The sequence below is a fragment of the Puma concolor genome, chromosome A3 (assembly GCF_028749965.1).
Source record: "Puma concolor isolate L17-30 chromosome A3, mPumCon1.1.hap2, whole genome shotgun sequence".
Taxonomy (NCBI): domain Eukaryota; kingdom Metazoa; phylum Chordata; class Mammalia; order Carnivora; family Felidae; genus Puma; species Puma concolor.
In genome coordinates, this window is record NC_141669.1 from 7,921,030 (window position 1) to 7,943,294 (window position 22,265).

Here is a 22,265-nt window from a genome sequence, read left to right on the forward strand (position 1 = left end):
CAGTCTGAAGTTTATAAAAAGCAATGAAGTACATCTCTCTGCATAGGTCCTCACTTGAGAAAATTAGTTCTAAAAATCAAGCTGAGGAACAGCATAAATAGTATGATCCCATTTGATTACCAAAACAAATGTGTATATAGCTGCTTATAAGACGGAAGAATATTTGAAAAAATGTGTCTTAGAGCATCAGGAGTGATCTCGGGGGATCAGATGGGACTAACGTGTTATAATGGGTACAGGTGACTTTGATACAATTCTTTTCTAATCAGATTTTGTAGTTGGGGTATAACATGCATACGGAAAGGTGTACCAGTCGTGAGGGTAGTACCTTACCACCCAGGTTAAGGGGCAGAACCAACCAGAGCCCAGATGCCCCATCGTGCCCACTGTGTGCCCATCAATTTCCCCTTTCACTTTCTTTCAAATAGTTGTTTAAAAACATGTTTAGGGGGAACCTGGGTGACTCAGTTGAGCATCTGACTCTTGATTTCGGCTCAGGTCATGAGCCCACAGTTTGCGGGACTGAGCCCTGCGTTGGGCTCTGTGCTGACAGTGTGGAGCCTGCTTGGGATTCTCTCTCACCCTCTCTCTGCCCCTCCCCTGTTCACTCTCTCAAAATACACAAATAAGCTTAAAAAAAAAAAAAAAAAAAAAAAAAACAGGGGCGCCTGGGTGGCTCAGTCGGTTAAGCGTCCAACTTCGGCTCAGGTCACGATCTCATGGTTCATGGGTTCGAGCCCCACATCAGGCTCTGTGCCTGGAACCTGCCTCACAGGATTCTGTGTCTCCCTCTCTCTCTGCCCTGTACCCGGTTGTGCTCTTTCTCTCTCAAAATGTAAATAAACATTAAAAAGAATGTAAAAACCCCACATTTAGGCATCAGGTCAGGGATATTAGAGACTGAGGGGCATCTGGAGCAGGACGAGGGGAGAAATCACCGCTCAGTAGCCCCTGGGACGGTCCTGGTGTGGAAACCAAGCCCCCATCTTTAGGCTGTGCCCGGCTCCCTAACGCCCTGCATGTACTTCTTCTCTGGTGGAGACCCACAACGTAGGGCTGGAAAGTAATCCATCACAAACCAAACAATTACCAAGTATGAAACTTACATTCCGAAGAAGGGAGAAGATTGTGGCAGGTACTTGAAGAATCTCAACCCGGAAGAGAGGGGGCTATTCTAAGGCCCCGACAGGGGGGGCCCCGGGGCCTGGAGGGGGCATCTGTACATCGACCTGCTGAGTAAGTTTTCCCTGAACACCCATCACAGATCCCTCTGCCCTTTCGGGGATCCCCCGGGACAAGAGCTGAGTGTCCTTGCCTCACTTCTGGAGTCCTCTCTGAGGAAGCGGTCAACGTGGGAAACAGAGAAAAGGAAGTGCAGAAAAGCTGAGGCCCCTTCCTTCGGGAGGAGGTGGTTCATAAAAGGGGTTCAGGGGATAAAGAGCTGGAAAAGGAGAGCAGTGGCTCCGGGGATGGAAACAGGTGAAGCCTCTGGTCCCAGAGCACGAGCCGGGCTGGGTGCAGGCAATAAATAAGACTCTTGTCTGGCGAAGAGTCTGTCCCCACACATAAACCACACGGACACGCACCGCAGACACATTCACCACAGACACACATACACACAACACGGACTCGCACGCCACAGACAAGGCACCTTTTTTTCTGGAAGCAGACCACACCTCTCGGGCCTCAGAAGCGGACACCTGTCCGCACAGAAGCAACAGAGATGTGATGGGGACGGGGGATGGGCCAGGAACGTGAGCCGGGGAGACCCGGAGGGATGAGGAACCGTGCGGCAACAGGAGGAAGAAAAGGAAGGCGGGGAGAGTGAGCTAAGTCCGGGGCCCCGAGGCCAGCTACACACTCTGCAGCCTGCTGCCCTCAGCACGTTCTACCTTCCCTTCGTGCTTACAGCATTTTCAGAAAGATTCTGTCATTTGCGGGCCAGAGAGCCCCCGTTCCAGCCGTGCATAAAGAAACACGCTTCCAAAATCCCACCAACACCTGAAAAGCTAGGGAAACCAAATTTAATTTTCAAATTAATTCAAAGAACGGATCTGCCTCAAAGGAGCCATTAAAATGGAAGTATTTATTTTTACAAATGTTTTCTCCAGCCAGTGTATCTCAAATTGCACTTAAGAAACAAACAAAAAAATCTGTACTCTTGCGAAAAGTTAAAAGAATAACCAGTAGCTTCCGTTTCCTGTTTTAGGTTGTTATTACCGCTAAATTATATTCTCTTGGTACACGAACGTTTTTTTAAAAGTCCCGGACTAACACGCGTACAAGCCACAAGCGTCCGAACGTGTGACCGCGAAGCCGGCCGGCACCCGGGCACCGGGTGGGACGGGGCGGGTTGCCAGTGAGTGGCAGCAGGTGCCGCAGGGACAAAGTCCCGGGACCACGAAGAGCCTGCAGTTTCAGCCCGCAGTGACTTCCCATCTCGCGGCACACGTTTCACAACGTGGGAGAACCACCACCTGCTCCACCTGAATAAAACCCGGGGAAGACCGACTGGGGCAACGACGACTTACAGAGGGCAGCCTGGGGGCGACCCACCGGCCGGCGGGGGCGGCTGCAGAGTCTGACGCGGAAGCACGGGGACAGGCTGCCATTCACCCTGCAGAGGCGCCAAGGGGTCACGGGCACCTCCGGAGCGCGCTCCCCCGTCTGCGACGCACCCCGAGGGCGAGCGGTCCGGGCGCTCCCTCCGCACCACACGTAGGGTCATTCCCAGATTCAGTGAAATGGCCGTCCCCGTCTGTGTCTCGACTTCAGGTGACCGGCTGAGCGACGCAGTGTCTTCCTTTCCTGTCGGTGCAGTTTCTCAGCCTCTTGCTGCTTCTTCTGCTGTTCAGACTGAAGGAGGAAGAGAAGTGAGAGAGAAGGAAGGAAAACCCCAATACCCCCTTTACAGAAAGGGGACCGGCAGACCACCAACGGCCACAGCCCCGCTGCGGGGCTCTGGAAAGACTGCCCCCGGGACCCCGGCGCACGTGGTCCAGCCCCTGGACTCTGCCCCCACAATGCTGCCCTATTCGTAAGCCAAAAACACGTATTTACGTGGCCCCAAACCCAAAACAAAACAATACTTACAGGTACTAACGGTGTATTTCAACCCACCCACGATTAAGTATCATCCGCCAGAACTGGTTCCAAAGATTTTCCGGCTGTTTCCGAAGAGTCAAACTCCCCTCAGAAGCCAGAGATTTGCTACCGTTAACCACCGACAACGGCTGGGCGGACAAGTGGCCTGCGAGCTCCTGGCGGGGCGAGTGCGCAGGTAGGCTCGCGGGCCGAGCAGGCCGACCGCGCCGAAGGCGCCCCGGCCCTCGAGGAGGACCACTGCTTTCAGCGGTGCTTCCTCGACGCAGAATCCGCAGTGGAGGGAAGAGCCGTGTGGTTTCCAAATCACATCTGACGGGCCCGACAGTACCAACTCTTGAATGCAAAGCTCAGAAAATATTCTCAGCCGGTGGGACTGCACAAAAGGGAAACTGAGAAAGCGCTGCCGGGACCTAATTTTTCCGAGTTGAAAAGCGCCGCCTTACACACACCTACGAGGCTTGCCTGACGGTGGCCCGTGTTGCTCTCCGCCCCGAAAATACTCCTCTGTGTTCTGCTCCTCAGGGGAAGTCTCTGTCCTCACCTCCAGCTGGCACGACTCAGTACTTCCCGACCAGAGCTGAGAGGTGAGCGAGTGGTGGGGAAGCAGAGACGACCCGAAGCGTCGAGTCCCCTGCTCTAGGAAGCTCCGAGACGGGGGCTCCGAATGAGTCCCTGAGTTCTCTTTCTGATTACCACTGTTTCCTCAGAGCCCATTCCAAGTCAATCCTGCCGCACGTTCCTGCCCCGTGTGTCCCGAGCTCCTCCGCGCCCACCGTGCCTCTGCTCCGGGCCCCTTCGGCCCACTACTCCTCGGAAAACAGCCACACTCAGTTTCTAGAAATACAAATGGTCAGTTTTCTGCTAAAACCTGTCAACGGCTTTCCACGGTTCCACTTAGGTCCGAGGAGAAACCCACGGCCCACTCACAAGGCCCCGCAGGACCAGGCCCCCTGTGCTTCCGGCTAGATCCGACACCACTCCTCCCGGGATCCCGTTTTACACACGCGGGCCCTCGTCTGCACCCTTGAGCGTGCCCGACTACCTCCCTCCTCAGGCAAGAACTCTGCCTCGGTGGTACCCTGAGCCTGGAGCCCCGCCTGGCCCCTCGGGGCTCTCACCCTGCACATCGCTCGCCCTCCCCAGCCCCCGTGTGTGGGTCAGGCCCCGGCGGACGCTCTCACAGCACTTCTGTCTTCTGCCGGGGTCCCCGCCACCACCATCATGATGGAACTGGGGGCGTGCTTCTTTCGACAGACTGGGAACCGGAGAGGCGAGGACCACATCTGTCTTGTTCTGTGTATCCCGGGCACATACCCCAGAGCGGATATCTGAGACGCACTTGTTAACGGTAAGCTCAGAAAACCCAAGGGAACCCGCCTACCGGCACACCAGGTAACAGGATCAGGACCCTTGTAGAGTCAGTCAACACTGGGCACCTAATATTTTGTTTCTTCATGTTAAAAAGAATCCCCGAAAGTGTCTCATCCAAACAATTTCGGGGAATGATGAACCAAGTAAAGGTAAACAAGGTGCACTGGAGCGTTTCTGCAGCTTCAACACGGACGTCCGTCCCAGGCGTTTCCCTATGGGTCTGGCGGAAGAGCAACCTTCCGGGAGCACCTCCCTCGCCAGCTGCACACTGCGCGGGGCCCTGCCAGGCCTTCCCCACCAAGGCAGGAGCCTCCTGAGGAGTCTGTAAGCAGCCACGACTGTCCCGCAGACGGAGCCCCATCCAGAAAGGGACCCGCACCAGCCTCTCTCTGAAAGGCCGTCCTGGAAGACGTCCACACCACGTGACCGGCCCCTTATGATCTATGGGCCAAGTAGCTCATCTCCACGTTTTCCTTTCCTTCTCCATCTCGGTCCTGCCCCGGCTGCTCTCCCACAGTCACCAGCAGGCCGGCCCAACGAAAGGGGGGACACGGGCGCAGGCGAGACCACACGGAGCAGCCTCGCCAAGGATCTGATGAGGGAGGAACTACGGTACAGGAAATTCGAAACCTGGATTTGGGACCTAATCCTACTTTTGCCACTATACAATTTTAAATAATACGAAAGCATGAACTTTCCCCTTCCATTCTATTCACATATTAGAAAGTATACATGAGGGGCGCTGGGCTGGCTCAGTTGGTACAGCACGTGACTCTTGATCGTGGGGTCGTGAGGTCGAGCCCCACATTGTGGGTAGAGTTTACTTTAAAAAAAAAATGGGGCGCCTGGGTGGCTCAGTCGGTTGAGCGTTCGACTTGGGCTCAGGTCATGATCTCAATGGTTTGTGGGTTCAAGCCCCGCATCGGGTTCTGTGCGGACAGCTTGGAGCCCGGAGCCTGCTTCGGATTCTGTGTCTCCCTCCCTCTGTCCCTTCTCCACTCATGCTGTCTCTCAAAAATGAATAAACGTTAAAAAAAATTTTTTTTTTGAATTATATATATAAATCTTGGAAAAACTTGAGATTTTACCTAAATATATCACACACCTAGTAGAGAAAGAGATTTCTATTAAAAACTACACAGATCCCTAATTATTCCTAAGTAAAAATGAGATTTAAGAGGTTAAAATTTGGTTACTCAAATGATACAACTGGCATAAATCAAATATTAACTGATGCATCCCCCAAAAGAGTTTCACAGCCTCTGCTTGACTCAACCATGGGGCCATTTTAGGTATTTCTTAGTGCTTTTGTTTTTAGCCAAAAAAAAAAAAAAAAAAAAAAATAGTAATAACAATCATAGTCATAATTTCAGAGCCATCCTATTTTCATTTTCGCACGAACTGTGTAAGCCCCAGGCAGTCAGGACTTTCCCTTTACAGGGAAACCAGGGACCAGGGACCAGAGACCAGAATAAGCCCAGTGACCCAGACACCCAGATACCACACTGCTGCCCTGTCCCCCCGGGGACCCCGGGACCCGCCTGCCTCTGCCTCGGCCAAGCTGTGTGCCTGCCCCGAACCCAGGAACCCAGGAGGGGCTGTGGCTGCGGGAGGAGTGCTAGAGCGGGAACACGGTTCCTCCGAGGGGAAAAGCCTGGGAGGGCAGTTCTGAGGTCAGACACACACACACACACACACACACACACACACACACGTAGCTCTACTGGAAGCCTAGTTTCCTTTCTTGAATGAAAAAACGTAACACTAAAAACTTACCCTCTTTAACGTGAACGTCAACTGTTTGCTGCCAACTGTGGTGTCTGATATACTCAACGTGCCATTTTTTGCCTCAAGTTTCAAACGATCTTCAAGCGTTTTACTGTGGGAAATTTAAGAGAATGATACGTTAATTAGCATTACGTTTTGATTTAGCATTTGAAACCAGTTTTAATGAGCACTGCTCACATGGAGAAAATCCTTTACCCTTGTGGTCAAGACAGAAAATGGCATTCATTCAACACAACCGCGGGAAGAATTAGGGGCGCTCAGCCTTTGCTCACACCCAGTAGATACGCGGTAAAAACAACAGCTGCCCAAACAGCCACAAACTTAGTATTTTAAGTGGTGGTTCCAAATAGATTTTCAATGATCGCCGCTTATCTTACTAAATCACATTTCTGAAGCTAAGATCCAAGGAGCACTATTTCTGAAGCCTGTAATCTCCTGTAAAGGTCAGCGGCACGTATGCTTCCGAAGCATTTCGTATTTAAAGCACGCACAAGGTAGGAGAGCGTTTCACTCACCTCGTCGAGGGAGCGAACACACAGATCAAGTCTTCCAGATCAAGGCTTGGAGAAGGGCCACGCGAATTCTGATTTTTCCTTCACTCACTCTTAGCTCCCTGGACTACACTCACCACCCGTCGCAAGAACAACCCGAACCGCGAACCGGTCTGACTACAGACGAGGGCAAATTCTATCCGATTCAGTCTACTCACTCACTGCTGTTTCTCCAGGTGACTTTTCCTTCCAATTTCTTACTTGAATTACTCTTCCTGAAGCACTTTACCCCAATGTACATTTTGTTTCAAGTCTTGATCATATATTCCAAACTTTTCTAGAGTCTCTTTCTGTACGTCCTGCCCCCGTTACGGTTTGCTGTGCCCCGTAATTCTCTGTCATCTGCATAATTAACATCGTTGTGCCCCGGCTTTACGATCAAGACGTTCCATTTGTATCTTGCACATGTAACACTTCATTGCATGTTGCTGTAACGTTTTATTAGAAATTCACAACACCGGCCCTTTTTGTTAACTTGGTTCGGAGGGGAAAAAACTGCGTCAGGCTTAAAGACAAAAACTTCCCGTAAGTTTTAATATTAGCTCTAACGCCTGGAGAAACGGCAAAGCAGCAACACCCTCAGGTGCCTGTGATGGAAACGGGTGCGGGGAGCAGAGGAAGAAAGAAGGAAAGAACGTGGTTCTCTCTTCTATTCCCTCCTCGAAAAAAGTAACCGCACTTCCCTTTCAAGTTAATACTGAACGACCTGACTGAATTGGAAGACGGCTGAACCGGGTGCAGGGTTTTCTTTTTCCTGAAATACGATCTTCATCACTAATTACTGGGCAGAACACTGCTCCGAAACGCCCCGTAAGATAAAGCGATGCTCCTTTGAAATTCTGAAGGAAACGTTTGATGTGCACACCACGAGAGATTTATCTCCAATTTACGACTGGTAGTGATGTACGAAACAGGTCTTCTTTACATAATTTGAGACGTGAAGTGGTTAGCATAAAAGTGGCACTCTTTTCTAAGCAATAATGTTATTAAGAAGCACTTTTAAAGTACTTTTCATCTTCAAAGCGCTTTACAGACGAACTAATTAATCCTTTCAACATCCCTGAGACACAAGTATGTATCCTTTATAGATGGCGAGAAGGGAGGTGAGAAGCTAACTGGTCGCCCCAGGCCACACAAGGACTCAAGTCTAAAAGCCAGGATTCCGGTTTGAGAATTTCTGGTTTCCAGGAGTGTGCCACACCAAACCCGATTTGTAAAGTTTTGTGTAGGAAATGTGTCCGCTGGGTCTCCTAAATGACAAGCTTCCACACGACAAACGGAACGGAGCTAAGATCTAGTTTACTTTTTTTTTTTTTTTTTAACAAGAATCCCGACGGGAAGCGTACACGGACTCCAGCGTGGATGGGAGTGATGTCGGCCTAAGCACATTCCTCGGCCTGTTCGTGCCGTTTTCTGTTCTTTCCTTTCGTGGCTTCTGAATAGCTCCGGAGCCTTGGAGACAGGGTGGCACACGGAAAACACTAATTTGGGCAGAAAGTGACTTTTCAAGTAAATTGTGGGCAATTACTACTCCTTTAAGAATGACCTTATTTCCTCCATGATAGGGTCTATAAATTCTGGTTTCCTCTCAATGTACTTTCAATGTGCACTTGTAAAAACTTGTTCTGTCTGGGCTGCTTGGAAAGAGAAGCGGAGTTTTAGAATGAGCCGTGGCACAAGATCAGACACAGGCACTGAGCGTGCAGATTTCTACATGAAAGCAAGCGCCCCTGCCCTCCCTTTGAAAGTCAGTTTACGGTACGTGGCTCTACCCAGCCATCCCTAAGCCAGCGCCTTGAGAATGAATTCAGTCAGAGACGATTCAAGAAGCAGACAGACACCTGAAAACCATCTACTATAACAGAAGCACAAAATGCACAGGGCCACACCGTGTGTCACCAGTAAGTAAGGTTAAGAATTTCAGGGAAAAAAAGTTCACTGTCACAAGCTGAACAGCCCCCTTCCCCCCCCCACCAATGTGTGGGGACTGGTGAGGAAGATAGATGTGGGCTTTTAAAGGTTGAAAGAAAGAAATTACTCAGCACAGGACAGACAGGGCGATGAGGGGAAGAACCAGAATTCTCAGCAAGGCGATCTTTAAAAAAATAAGGGGGGGGGGCACAAAGTACAAGGGGAAACGTCAGATCAGATATTTATTGTACGCCCCAGAACTAATGCACCTCAACTGAGTTTTTAAAAATCACTTTGTGTGGAGGCACGTTGTGTTAGTTAGTACAGCACTGAGAGGAGTTAACTCAAAACAAAGGACTCATTCCTCCACAGTCTACACCGAAGGGAATAAGGCGGCAGTGGAGAAATGGAATCTACAGATAAATGGCAGACGTTACGTACTCTGTTTAGAACAAATGACTCTGACAGATACTTACGGAGACCGTATGGGTTGTTGAATACGGTCTGATGCTCTCTGTCTGCAGGTGCTCCTTCGAGGCCCCTATCTTCGCAGATGTGAACTGAAGTAACCAGGGTGTCTGGACACCTCATCTATCAGCTTTGTTCAACTTTAAAAAGATTCCTAACGTCCACTGTTGTCGCAAGTGCGGGGCAATAGGCACTCTGGTAAGAAGCAAAGAGCTCAAGGCCTCTCTTGAGGGCGATATGGCCGTATCTACCGCATACCCCTTTTGATCCAGCAAGTTCCATGACTAGGTCATACAGCCTCTAAAGGAATTCCCGCACGTGTGTATATATTTATCACCATGAAAAAGGGAAGAGGGAAGCAAGGAACAACCTAACCAACCCGAATCCGGGAATGTGACCCATGTGATGGCCCGTCCACCTTATGAAAGACTGACGCAGCTCTAGGTAGGCCTACACGTACTTACAAAGAAACATTTTCAAGACTTCCTGCTGCATGAAGTGAGAAGTTCAACCGCCATGTGATTACAGCAGGGCCCATTCCCGTCCAGGAAAAAGCTAACACTGACCACGCGTGAGTGACAGCAGTCACCTCCGGGAGGGAGTGTGGGGTCAAAGGGAGATTCGCCTTTTATTCTACACTCTTTTTAAGTATTACAATGAAAATGTGCTTATGTATCACCTGAGTGCCTATCAACTTGAGTAAGATTCTTTTTGCCAAGTGCAACTTTGGAATGAAATCACTTTCAAAATCAGATTTAAAAAATGCTTGTATTAAACGAAGAGCGCGTGCCTTCCGCTCTCATCCACGACCAGTGAGGGAAATGAGCTGGAGGGTCCGTCCACAAAGTGGATGAAGTCGTAGGTGTGATAAGCGGCTTCCCAAGAGCTGCTACAAGCACCTGGTGAACACGGTGAATTCCTCCAAGGCAGGAAATGTCTTTGAAACCTTTGAATTTCCAAGGCAGACCACAGGCCGGGTGCTTCAAAGAACACTTTCCTACTGAAGGGCCGCCTGGCCGGGAATATGTATTTCCCCGAGGGGAGGGGGTGAGGAAGCTGCGCTCTAGGAGCCCCCCCCTGCCGGCTCCCCGTACCCCCTTCCAGCGCCTCCCAGCACCCCGCCTCCAGAGCCTCCCCGAGACCCTACCGCCCTGATCACCAAAGTGTGGTGCGCCCAGACCCCGGCCCGGGGCCAGCAGCACGAACGCCCCCACTTTCTAGCTACAAACCTGACTGCGGCCACCCATCCCGCCAGCCTCCCCTCGGGTCTTTGAGGAGGGACCCCCTGTCCTTTCTGAGGCTGTCTCCTTAAGCCGTGCCCTGGCCGCTTCCTCCTGACTGCTCACTGAATTCAGCTCTGTCAATTTACTTATGTCTCTTGGGTCACTGTGTGCTTGCCGGTCAATCCACCCCCCCCCCGCCTACTAACACATTCTGTCCCTCGAGCCTAAAAAACCTTTCCCATCGAGTTATTGGCTTTGACTCCTTCCTTTTTCTGCCAAACTTCTTGGAAGAATCATCCACATGCACTGTTCACAATATTTATCATCTCCATTCATTCATCAATCAATCGCAATCAGACATCTGGGCCGATGCCTCAGAAACGAGTCCCAGCAAGACATCTTCCTAACGGCCTTTTAAACCTCCGGCTCGCGGGCCTCCTGCCCCATCTGACACTCGCACCACACCCTCCCCCCGCTCGGCTCTGTCCGGTTTTCCTCCTCCATTTCTGAAAACTACCCGGTAATTTTTACTACCTACCTTCCCCTTAGCCTGTCCTCCGAATCGGAACTCTTTGCCCTCGGCTATCGGTGTGTGCGGTGCCGTCTCTAAATTTACACGCAGCATTTTGCTCCCAGTTGCATTTTTCTAAAGAGAGGCGGATGGTTTTTATCGTGGACTCAAGAGAAAACCTCTGTTGCTCCCAAGGGGCTCCATTCGTCACCCTGGCCGCACTCTACACATTGGTCCTTCCTCATACCGCGACCGCGGTCTCGATCACACGGGAAAAGCTGGGATCTCAGCCCTGTGTCTCGCCCCCCCCCCCCCATTTCCCTCTGTCTACTGAACATTACCCAGAGGACACCTGGGCACCGCACAGTTGACGTGCGGATACCCAGCTCAGTACTTTCAGCCTGAAACCCGGCTTTCGTCCCGCATTCTGTATCTCAGTGGCAACACTGCCACGTGCTTCAACATCACCCGACTGCTCCCTTCTCCTTTGCCGTTAAATCAGTAACGGAGCAACACCGTGGCATACGCCCATCTTCCTGCCCCATTCTTACACAGTCTGTGAGTGACGAGGCTCGAAGTCGGCCCGGTTCTCGCTGCCCCCAGTTCAGGCTTCATCACTTGTGACTGGGATACTGTCTAGTCTGTTAGCTGATCTTGGGGGCCCACTTACTCCCTGCCTTTTCTCCCTAAAACTGAGATATTTCATTAATAGTTTCTGAGAGAGAGGGACTTTGTACTTTTATTTTCTACAACAAACACGAACTGCTTTTACTGTACAGAAGCATGCACACCATGGGGTGGAGGGGCTGGAAACAGATTTGATGGTGTTAATCTTAGCGTCACGACGTTCCCGGGCTCCTGTGCTTGGGCCGGGGGGGCGGGGGGCGGCCTGTCTGCTGCTCCCCCCGGTCACCCTCCCGCACCATCATGCTTCTCTCCGTTTCCACATAGCATTCTTGTGCCGGCACGCCACTCCTCCTGGACCAGCATCCTTCCCACCCTGCTTTGGGGGCTCATCTTTTTGCCTTTCAGAAGAGCAGTTTCGCTATGACCTCTTGTTAAGACTTCCTAAGTCTCCAAAAGTTCAATCCCTTTCGGTCTTCCGTGCTTTCCGCACGCCTCTTCACGGCTCACGGAGGACCAGCCAGAATGTGAAGGCTCCAGGACGCGAGCTGTGCCTTGTGTTTCCATCCCCCGGCTCTGGACTGCACTTTGCTCACACTAGGCAGGCACTCAACGAACATCCGCCTGAAGAATGGGCGAGGAGAGAGGCTGATGGACGGATGAATAAACACAACGCACAGCACACTGCAAGGCACGCAAATGTGTGCCGACAGACATGTGTATCTATCTGACGCCGTGTCACTGCGCCAAGCGAAGAGAGGGACTCACTCAAGTACCGAGTTAGGACTCATCGTTCACTTTTCCCTTCACAGAAGCAGTTTTAAAGCCGGGCGGGTCCGAGTGAACACTGAAAACACAACATACTCAGTTTTGACGCTGTTTTACTGATTGCCTTGTGGTAACTGAGAGAATAAACGGAAGGCGTTCGCTTTGGTGTTCTCAAGGACAATGGTTCAATGCTTCATTAAATAATATTAAAATATTGCAAGTTCGGGATCTGCCAAAATGATCCAGTCAAGACTAGAACTCAATAAGCAGTTTGTGCCAAAACGCCCAGCCAACTGCAGGCTGTTCAAACCAAAGGGTTATTACTTTCGGCTACAGGACTCCCCTTTTAAGCTCATGGAGTCCTATCACTTACATAGCTCTCTACTCAAAAAAAAAAAAAAGAAAGAAAGAAAAAAAGAAATGTTTACTTGCAATGTATTAACCTGGCTATTACTTATCCACTAAATACTCCATCTTGTTTGTTTCTCACATTAATGTCCTGCTACAACCCACAGGCAGAGCAAAAATGTCAAGAAGGTTAACTCGTGCCTCCGGCCCCGAGTCACCACGTTGCCAGGCTTACGCTAGAGGCCGCCGCTCCCGGGTCTCCCTGGCCGGTGGGCTGGAGTAAATGATTCTCAGCAGCCCTGGCGAGGGTAACTCCCCGAGATGCCCGACACGTGGCCACGGCACAGAAGGTCCCCTTCCACCAAGGTTCATCAGGTGCTTACTTGGGTCTAGTACTGACTCAGAAGCCAGCAATAGAGTAAACAAAGCGAGACCAAAGCAGCAGATAGTCTAACAAAGAAACTCCCTCCCCAGAATCGGAACACTACGAACGCTAGCCTTCCTCCCGCTGCTGAGGCGGACCCCAGGTTAGATGCCCGAGAATAACAGGGACGCGGGGCCAGGCTGCACGCGCCGCCAGCAGGGACGTGAAGTGCAGCGGCTTCCTTGAGAAACCGCGTGGCAGCTTCTCGGAAGGTTAAGCATCGCGTTACCAGGTGACCCTGAGGAACACAGCCGGGAGAAATGAAAACACGTCCGTGTCAAACCTGGTACGCAGATGTTCGCGATGGCATCATTCCCAACAACCGAAAGGCGGAGCGACCCAAACGTCCGCCACCGGGTGAACGGCTACGCGGGCCGGTCTAGGCACACGCCGGAATATTATTTGGCGAGAAAACGAAGGAGGTACTGGCAGACGCTACAGCACGGATGAACACTGGAGACGTTGCGCTAAGTAAAAGAAGCCAGACAAAATGCCACGTCTCGCGTGGTCCCCGTTATCGGAAATGGCAGAGCAGAAAGCGGACAGCAGTCGCCCGGGGACGGGGTGGGCTGCGGGCAGGTGGCGGCGACTGCCACGGGGGGGGGGGGGGGTGGGGGGGTCTCATCTGGGAGATGAAAACATTCTCAAATGAATTGTGAGGATAGCTGCACAGCTCAGTGATTATACTAGACACGGGTGAGCTGCACGCGTTAAGTAGGTCAACTGGATGTTATGTAAATTGTATCTCAAGGAAGCTGTTACCAAAAAAAAAAAAAAAAAAAAAGGCCAGTAAAGGTATCTTCAAATGATATCAACCCTATTACTAGATTCTTTGTTCACCAACAGATCTTTTGTTTGTCGGAAGCGGAATTTTGAGATGCTCCTGGATTCTACGTTACAGGAGTCCCTTAACATCCGGTGTCTCAGATGCTCGCTAGGAGTTGGTGAGATAAACAGGACTAGCCAGATCTCCGTTCCAGAAACAATTCAGCCTGTCCAATGATGTCCTCTCCACCCTTTCCCTACTTCCTGCCTCTGAAAAACCACATTTTCCAAACGGGAAGCCAGGAGCTGGAGAAGTACAGGTACGGAAGTGGTACTAAGCCGGGCCTCACACCTCGCCATGTGGCCCGCCGCCCCCGGCCCCCGGCGGACTCCCCACACCTTTGGGGTCTTCTTTCGAGATCACCTATCACGACCATCTATCACACTCTCATCTTACACATTAATACTCAGCCCAAGAATCCTCAGAGACTTACACAACTTACAGCTCGTACACAATCTAGAACTGAGGACCTAGCCTGTTCCTTACCTAGACACAACAGAAGCTGTCCTATAATACGTACAACAGAATTCTGTTGTCATGTCCTACAACAGAAACTGTCCAAATAATACCTTTTGTTTTTTCCCATGTTCACTTTTTTATTGTGGTAAACTATATTCACGTTGCTGTGCAGCCATCACCACTACCCATTTCCAGAACTTCCTCACCACTCCCGACTCATAAAGTGATTTCTCCCCATTCCCCCTCGCCCCGGCCCCTGGTAACCACCATGCTACTCTCTGTCTCTATGTATTTGACTATTCTAGAATACCACTTTTGCTCGTCTCTCAGCTCTCTCGCAAAAGGCTTAAAATTTCTGCCAAATTGTCCAAGTGACTTTTTCAGTAATCAGGTAAGCTGAGAGAGGGTTAAATATAACTGCACTTCTAATTAAAAAAATAACTTTTTTTTAAGAGGGAAAGAATGTGTTACCTGTTAATTACCACTGTACAGAAGACTACTGAACTGCAGGGCAGAGAATAAAATGGATATTTGCAGGCTGGGGAAATGGGGAAAAAACAAGGACAACAGAAGCTATGTGACTTTTATGGTGGACAAGTGTTCTCACTATACTGGCCACTACCCAGAGGGCTAGACCCCGGGTCTTACTGTATGTGAACACCACCCCAAAACGCTGTTAAAAGTCATCTCAATAAAGACAGTGTTATTTCCCCTCGAGCCTTATGGCGCTTCCCCGACATTAACTCCAAAGATGCAAATCCACCCTTGGGGCGACACGGCGGAGAGGAAAAGCAAGGCCCCGGCCACACGGCCAACTCGGGGAGGCACCACCGAGAGCAGCGTTACTTACTTCATCAGCTTCTGCTTTGTGGCAGAATCTTTGAAGCTCCTGAATTCCTCGCCTGCTTTGATCTCGTAAAACTGGGGCTTGAGGACTGTCTGCCGGTCCTCCCTGAGCTGCTCCTGCCGCTTCACCTTTTCCTCCTGGTGCAGAAGTCTGCGCTGCTTCCTGACCTCTTCGACCCAGTCTTTTTCATCATCCGAACTCTCAGAACTTTCCGCATCACTTGGTTTTCCTTCCGGTTCTTCCTCCTCTTCCTGAAAATAAAAATAGTAAGCGGCAGCTCCTTTCCCCCGCCAAACCCCGACCTGTTATTTTCTGGTGACCAGCAGTCGCCCACTGGGATACGTGACATCGCGCACTGGAGAAAAGGCCTTTCGTCAAAGATCAACTTCTAAGCTGAAGGTCAAGCAAATTACATCGCAAGGGTCTGAAAGGCTCTTCTAACTCGCACAGAAAACTCTATTAACGAAACACGAGTAAACACAAGGACAAGGAGTACGTTACTTTTTCGTGAAGTTCTTGTTGCTCCAAGAGTCTTAGTTTCTTCTTCCTTTTTTCACTAATTTTTGAGACAAGTGGATTCAAAAGCCTAAATTCTTCACTCTCTTCGTCCACCTGGAAGTCAGGGTTCTCAAACATAACTTTAAATCGATCATCAGTGAGAATATTAGGAAGGCTCTATGAGAAAAAGGATGCAGGAATGTAAAGTTAGTATGAATAAAATCTGACCAGAAAGATGGCCTAAATATATTTGTCAATTATAAGTTAATAAGCTGCATAAGGCATTACTTTAATTATTAGGGAACTTCTTTAGAACTCGTTTCTAGAACTTTCCAACTGCCCTTGGGTTTTATCTCCTACTCACAAATTCTATTAATCCATTTCAGACGGTATGTATTACTTGGCCATTCAACATAATGAGCTAAGAATAAACCTCTTTGGCTTAACTTTATGCTTAATATATTGAACAGAATTTTCCTCAATTAACATTTTTTTCATGAACAACACTTCAAGGAAATACATGTTTCTAAACACAGCTTTTTAGGCAGAGCTACTATACTGAAATAAAATTAGTGACTCTTCCAACTTCATTGAAAACTGCGAAGGGAATAATACTAATAATACTAAGAAGAATTAACATGGTGGGAGCTGCTGGTGGAAGCTTCCTGACTCTGAGTGATTTGGAAACGTAAGGGAAGCTTCCACCTCTTAGAGGATGGCCTCATTTTTTCCGTAGGCCACTGAATTGTTCACAACGGACGCAGAGTAAACCTGACAAGATAAAACTGCTATTGAGACTCATCTGAATAGCTCAGAAGTATTATAAATGTATCTGTTCATGCAAACAGAAGACAATCTTCTACACTCAGGGCTCTCCTATAGTTTTTTATCTGCTATAGGTTTGAAAACCAGACAAATCAACCTACTGAATACGGTCTGTAAAGTAAATAGCCCGAACGTGGGCTGAATAGGCTAACCCGTTCATGGCGGGTGGAAACAGCTGGGTTCTGAGCGTGGTACGCAGAATACGGCTACACAAAAATCTGCCAAATCGTGAGATGTTGACGGACTTTGGCTGTTTGTTCCTGGTAGGCACCTAAAATTTGATAAACGCTTAACCTAAATTTCTGTGACACATTGAATACATATTTAAGATATACCGAACAAGTCTTCCCTGATTAAATATCATTTCCAAGACAGATTTAGGTTCAAGGAAGAAACAAAGATAGGTAAGATCCAGTTCCTGATCCCAAGGTAATCTAAGGAGAAACAGAAACACAGTAACAGAAACAAAAGCCTGGACGCCGCAAGGCTCCTTACGAGGGATGCTAGGCAGAGTTGCAAGTGCTCTGAAAGCGAGAGGTAAAGGGTAACGCCAACAGGAGGCACATGAGAAGGGTTCATCGGGGATGCGGCAGACGGAAAGCCGAAAGCATTTCCAGCCCACTGAGGAGTGGTGAACAGTCTGATGACACAAGAATAATGACAAAATTTGGAAAAGCATGTTTTGATCAGGCCAGACTGTAACGGAAATCAACACTGTCAGACCGTGCCCTTTATTCTATAGGTGAGGGGACTGCTCAGGAGGGGAAGTGGGGGAGGAGGAAAGAGGTGACAGAGGTGTGCTCCAGGACCCCTGGGTGACAAGGAGAATTCTGCACTGAGAGCCCTCGGCAGCGCGGTGCCTGATGGACTGCTGAGGGAGAAACCAGTCACGTTGTGACTACCAGACCGCTTTAGGAAACCGAGAGAAGAGACGGGGCCTATCTTAGAGCAGTGGGATCTAAGGGCGGGAACAAGTACGGTTGGAGGAAAGGGTGACTACGAGACACAGTTCCACATCAGAATGGACAGATGCAGCTACAGAGGAGCCGGGAGGGGGGAGAGTGAAAAGCAGGGTGTGAAGTCTAGCGTAAGTGACTGGAAAGTCAGGGCTACCAGGAGTGGGGACCCATCATCACTGAAGATCATCAGAAAAAGGTGTAGGGTGGAGTGAAGGACGAGAAATTATGTTCCAGAAACCAAGATGTCCTCCAGTAGGTGCATGGATGAACCATGGAGCATTCAGACAACTGAACGGCATTCTGTGCTAAAAAGACACGGAGAAATCTTACGTGCATTTTACTAAGTGAAAGAAGCCACTCTGAAAAGACTTCATATGTATGATCCCAACTACATGGCATTCCCGAAAAGGTAAAACAATGCAGACAGTGAAAAGGTCTGTGGTTGCCAGGGGTTGGGGCGGGGGGAACAGAGGGACGAATGGGATTTTCAGGGCAGTGAAAATACTCTGTGTGATATTCTAATGGTAGAAACAGGTCATTATACATTCGTCCAAACCTACAGAATGGACAACACCAAGAATGAAGCCTAATATCAACTGTGGACTTTGGGTGATTCTGATGTGTCAGCACAGGTGTATCCATTGTAACAAATGTCCTCTCTGGTGGGGGATGTGGAGTGGGGGATGGGCGGTGCATGTGTGGGAGCAGGGGGCATATGGGAAATATTTGTGACTTCCCCTAAATTTTGCTGTAAACCTAAAACTGCTCTGAAAAAAAAAATTTAATCTTTAAGGAGAATGTCATCTGGTTTCTGATGAACACCATTAGATGTCTGGGAACAACGCAGCAGTCTCAAGTGAGAGAAGGAGGCAAAATTGTACACATTTTTAGAGTTACCTGTAAATATAGGATAGGTGACATTGCCAAAGATCCAAGTATTTTCAAATGAATAGCGGTTAGCCTATCATGCATTTACACAATGAATGAATGAACCCTAAAAGAAATATTTTCCTTTTCATCCTACTGTATTTATTAAATAATCATATTTAGTACCAGAGAAACATGTTAAAAAAGAATATACTGTGGGGTGCCTGGGTGGCTCAGTCAGTTGAGCGTCCAACTTCGGCTCAGATCACGATCTCGCGGTCCGTGAGTTCGAGCCCCACGTCGGGCTCTGTGCTGACAGCTCAGAGCCTGAAGCCTGCTTCGGATTCTGTGTCTCCCTCTCTCTCTGCCCCTCCCCCACTCACACTCTGTCTCTCTCTCAAAAATAAAGTTTTAAAAAGCTTAAAAAAAAGAATACGCTGCTAGCATTAACTTTTTTTTCTTAATCTTCAAAAATAAATTGTACTGCCTAAAGACAAGTTATGTTTTGGATGAACAATTATGAACTACTAACTCTTCGGACCTAGTTATAAAAATATCTTCCTTGGAGATTTTTCCTAGTCTGTTCGTTTTCACAGCTGACTTAAAAAAAAAAAAAAAGGAGTAGGATAAGATGAGTGATATTGTACAGTAGTCTGTAAGTGTCTGGGTAGCTATCTACCCTAGGAAGATACATGTACATATGCTCAACACCTGTCATTCAAAGGTGAAAACACCTGGAAGCATCATTATTCCTAGCCCTGCTTCCAAGATTTGAGTAGGATGTTTATTCTGAATATTCTGTCCCAACACAGTAACATACAAGGAATGCTTCATATTTAAAACAAGTCAATTCCTTTAATGCTATGATATCTATGAAATTAATGCCGCGATGGCTATGACGCAGACTTCTGGGTAAAGATGGTCTGAACACACACATCTCCTTCTAATCTCTGCCAACTCCATTAAAACAACAGAAAATGGACTTTAAGTGAAGACACGACCCTTAAGGATGAGGAGGACAAAAAAGGAAACAGGAGCGGTGAGATTCTGGAAAGAAGAAAGGCAGGCCTCAAACCTGCCCTGTCCACGGAGAGGCTTCTTCCCTGGAGGGGAAGAGGCGTGTCCTCTGGGACAGCAGGACCCTGAGGGCCAGGGGAGCGTGTGGCACGAAGGGGCTGCACACTAATGTCACCCTTCCCCCCAAGCCGCCGTGACTAGGGTTCTCAGAATGCTAGGAGCCGGGCGTCACCCTCCAGGCAGCAGAACCTGACCAGCCGAGAGAAAGGCCAAAAGACACTGCTGTTGGGAGCTTCCCCGAGGAAACAGCGTGGCCAGGTCACCACACAGTGCGTGGGGAGTCCTGCCTCCCCACCTCAGAGTTGCCATTCAGCTTTTTAGACCTTTCACTCTTAAATATAAACAAATGACCTGAGGTCACAGGGGGAAAAACTACTTAAAAAAAATTTTCCCCCCCAAAATTCCGCCAGCACCGAAGAGCCTGTTTCTGGATTCAAAGGGCCCACACAGTGGCCGGCACTGAGGGCTGGGTTAACAGAGGGAAGGCAGGCCCCGGTGCAGGCTCAGCCCCCCGTGGGCACTTTCTCCACTCTTCCTCTTCCTTGCCCGACTCCCTTATTTTGGAGGAGAGAATCCTAAGGAATTTCCCGAGGAAAATAAGCACATAAATGTAATGTGTGGCTGTTGCTGACAGCATGCATGTCTGAACAATCTCTTCACTCTATACCCTTACACTGACTGCCTGCTTGTCTGGGTTGGAGAGAATATTCCTTCAGAAAGCTAAAGGCTAAAGGTCCTGTATGCAACATGGGGAGAAAGTGGAGCGAATCCCCAGGATGCCGGCAGCGCACCAGCATTCGGAGGTGACCAGTCCAGAACGGAGCAGGGCCGACACATGTAGAAGACGCTCCGTCAGGAAAAGAAAAATTAATGTAAAAACCGATATTCATATAAATACCCTGCGAGGAGATGTAGAGAGCCAGCAAACTGGTTAACTAGTTTACCGCTAGTTAAGTAGGGCCAACTAGTGATCACCACACAGAAAACAAACAAAAAGTCAACACTCAGTCCAGGGAAGACGGAGGCTGGATGGGAAATGTAACCATGAATTGCCTCCAGACTCGGCCTTGGGCGGAAAGAGCACCTGCATGGTCCTGACGCAAGTGCCGGGTGCTGAGCGTCCCAAGTTGCAATAGAACTTATCGGGAGGGAAGGTCATGGAAACAGGTAAGATGACTGGCCTGGCATTTAAAAGTCAGGGGGGAGCAGCATGGGCAGTATTAGGACCCAAGGGAGCCTAACGCCTAAATAATTAGCTGAAAAGGCAAAAGTATCTCTGGACAGGAGAAAATGAGGGAGGAGGTGGAGGAGGAAAAGGACAGAGGGAGAGCCACCGTTCCTAACAAACCCTGGAGAAATATTTAGTTCCTAAAACTACGTGTGTAAAACTGTAATAAAAACCAAGAGCAATTTTTCACTGGTACTATAAAGACTTTACAGATAGTATTTGGGATGTTAAAGCCGATCTGATCCAGCCCGGTGTCTACACACGCACGGCTGCCTCTGTTCCCTAGAGAGATGAATTATGACTTTAAGACCTGCTCTTAATGGTATGGAATAACCCCCGGGCTAAGACACCGCCCCGCGGCTCCGGGCCAGAGCACGCCTGGCCTGGAGATGTGCGGCAGGACAACCCGGGACTAAACCGCAGCGGAATCCAGCAGAAGGACGTCCACACAAGACTCTACGGCAACAGCGACAAACTGGGAGAAGAGGCCAACAGCCAGGGAATGGCACTTGTAAGGAAAATGGCTCAAACCCTTCCCGATCAAATGGTTACTCACCGGTGCCACACCTCTCCAAGCCGCCTGTGCACACGGGAAGTCAATTCGCACTTGTTGAGAGAACAGATGGATTGGCTCTCACTTAACTACAATTAACGCCCCCAAGTGCCTTCGTTTGGCTTAAGATGGCGATGATGCTTCTTGACACTAACCACTCGGTGGGAGGGCCCCTTCCCACCGCAGGTCCATCATCAACTGAACAGTACACACCTTCTTAAGCTTTAGTTATGTCATGAGGGGCGGCAATATCTGGAAACATATTTCACTGTCCGCCTCCAAGAAATTCCAGTTGGGGCCAAGGCAGCACGAAACCATACTGACTTTCCAATCAGGAGCCAACAGAGCTGTGCGAGCTCCTGAGGGTTTGGAGAACTGCTGACAGACATAACAGACCTTTTTTAAGTATTCTGCCCATTGTGAAGGGTTCTTTCCTCGGCTCCTGAAGGCTTTTTAAGGTCTTCATTTTAATTCGATGACAATGTAAACAACAGATCGTATAAGCTTTGTCTAAGAACAGCCTCAGATTTCTCGAAAACTGTACTCGAGTTTCTGGCAGGAAACCGAGCCCTGATAATAGGCCCCAAATTGGGTCAGGAAGCAAATTAGGGGCAAATTAGGGGCACGTTTTACAAATACCACTTTCTAGCAGAATTTTATCAGGTGGCACAGCTTTTACAAGGACAGCACTTCCAGCAGCTAGAGACACAATGCTGTCTGAGGAGAGAGGATAAGAATTTTGAAGGCTGTTCCTCTTTGCACCGCAACAGAAGCAGCACACAGCCTGTCCATAGTACATAGCCTGATAGAGGATTCTTCACAGGATGACCCTCTTACTGTTTTCACAACAAATTTTAAATGCACAAATGATCATGGTTTTTCCCGTTGGCTCTTATGATAATTTTGCATGCTTTCGTTCACAGAGTCATTTTTACCATCCTGCCCCCCCTGCAGAGTGAGGACTATCACTATGTGTCATAAACCTTCTCTGGCTGCCCCCAAACTCAATGAAAGAAAGGGGATGGCGGGGCAAG

General features: G+C 49.2%; 1 protein-coding gene across 1 annotated transcript in view; it reads right to left on the reverse strand.

Moving 5' to 3' along the window:
• Positions 1-2,071: 2,071 nt before the first annotated feature.
• The window catches only part of NOL10 (nucleolar protein 10), a 90,562-nt gene continuing 70,368 nt past the window's right edge, over positions 2,072-22,265 (reverse strand). The window contains exons 18-21 of the mRNA XM_025927255.2: positions 15,726-15,899; positions 15,228-15,475; positions 6,253-6,355; positions 2,072-2,856 (exon numbers count right to left, since the gene is read on the reverse strand). Coding sequence (XP_025783040.1) covers positions 2,737-2,856; positions 6,253-6,355; positions 15,228-15,475; positions 15,726-15,899 — 645 coding nt within the window. The 3' untranslated portion in view covers positions 2,072-2,736. The remainder of the gene's footprint in view (positions 2,857-6,252; positions 6,356-15,227; positions 15,476-15,725; positions 15,900-22,265) is intronic.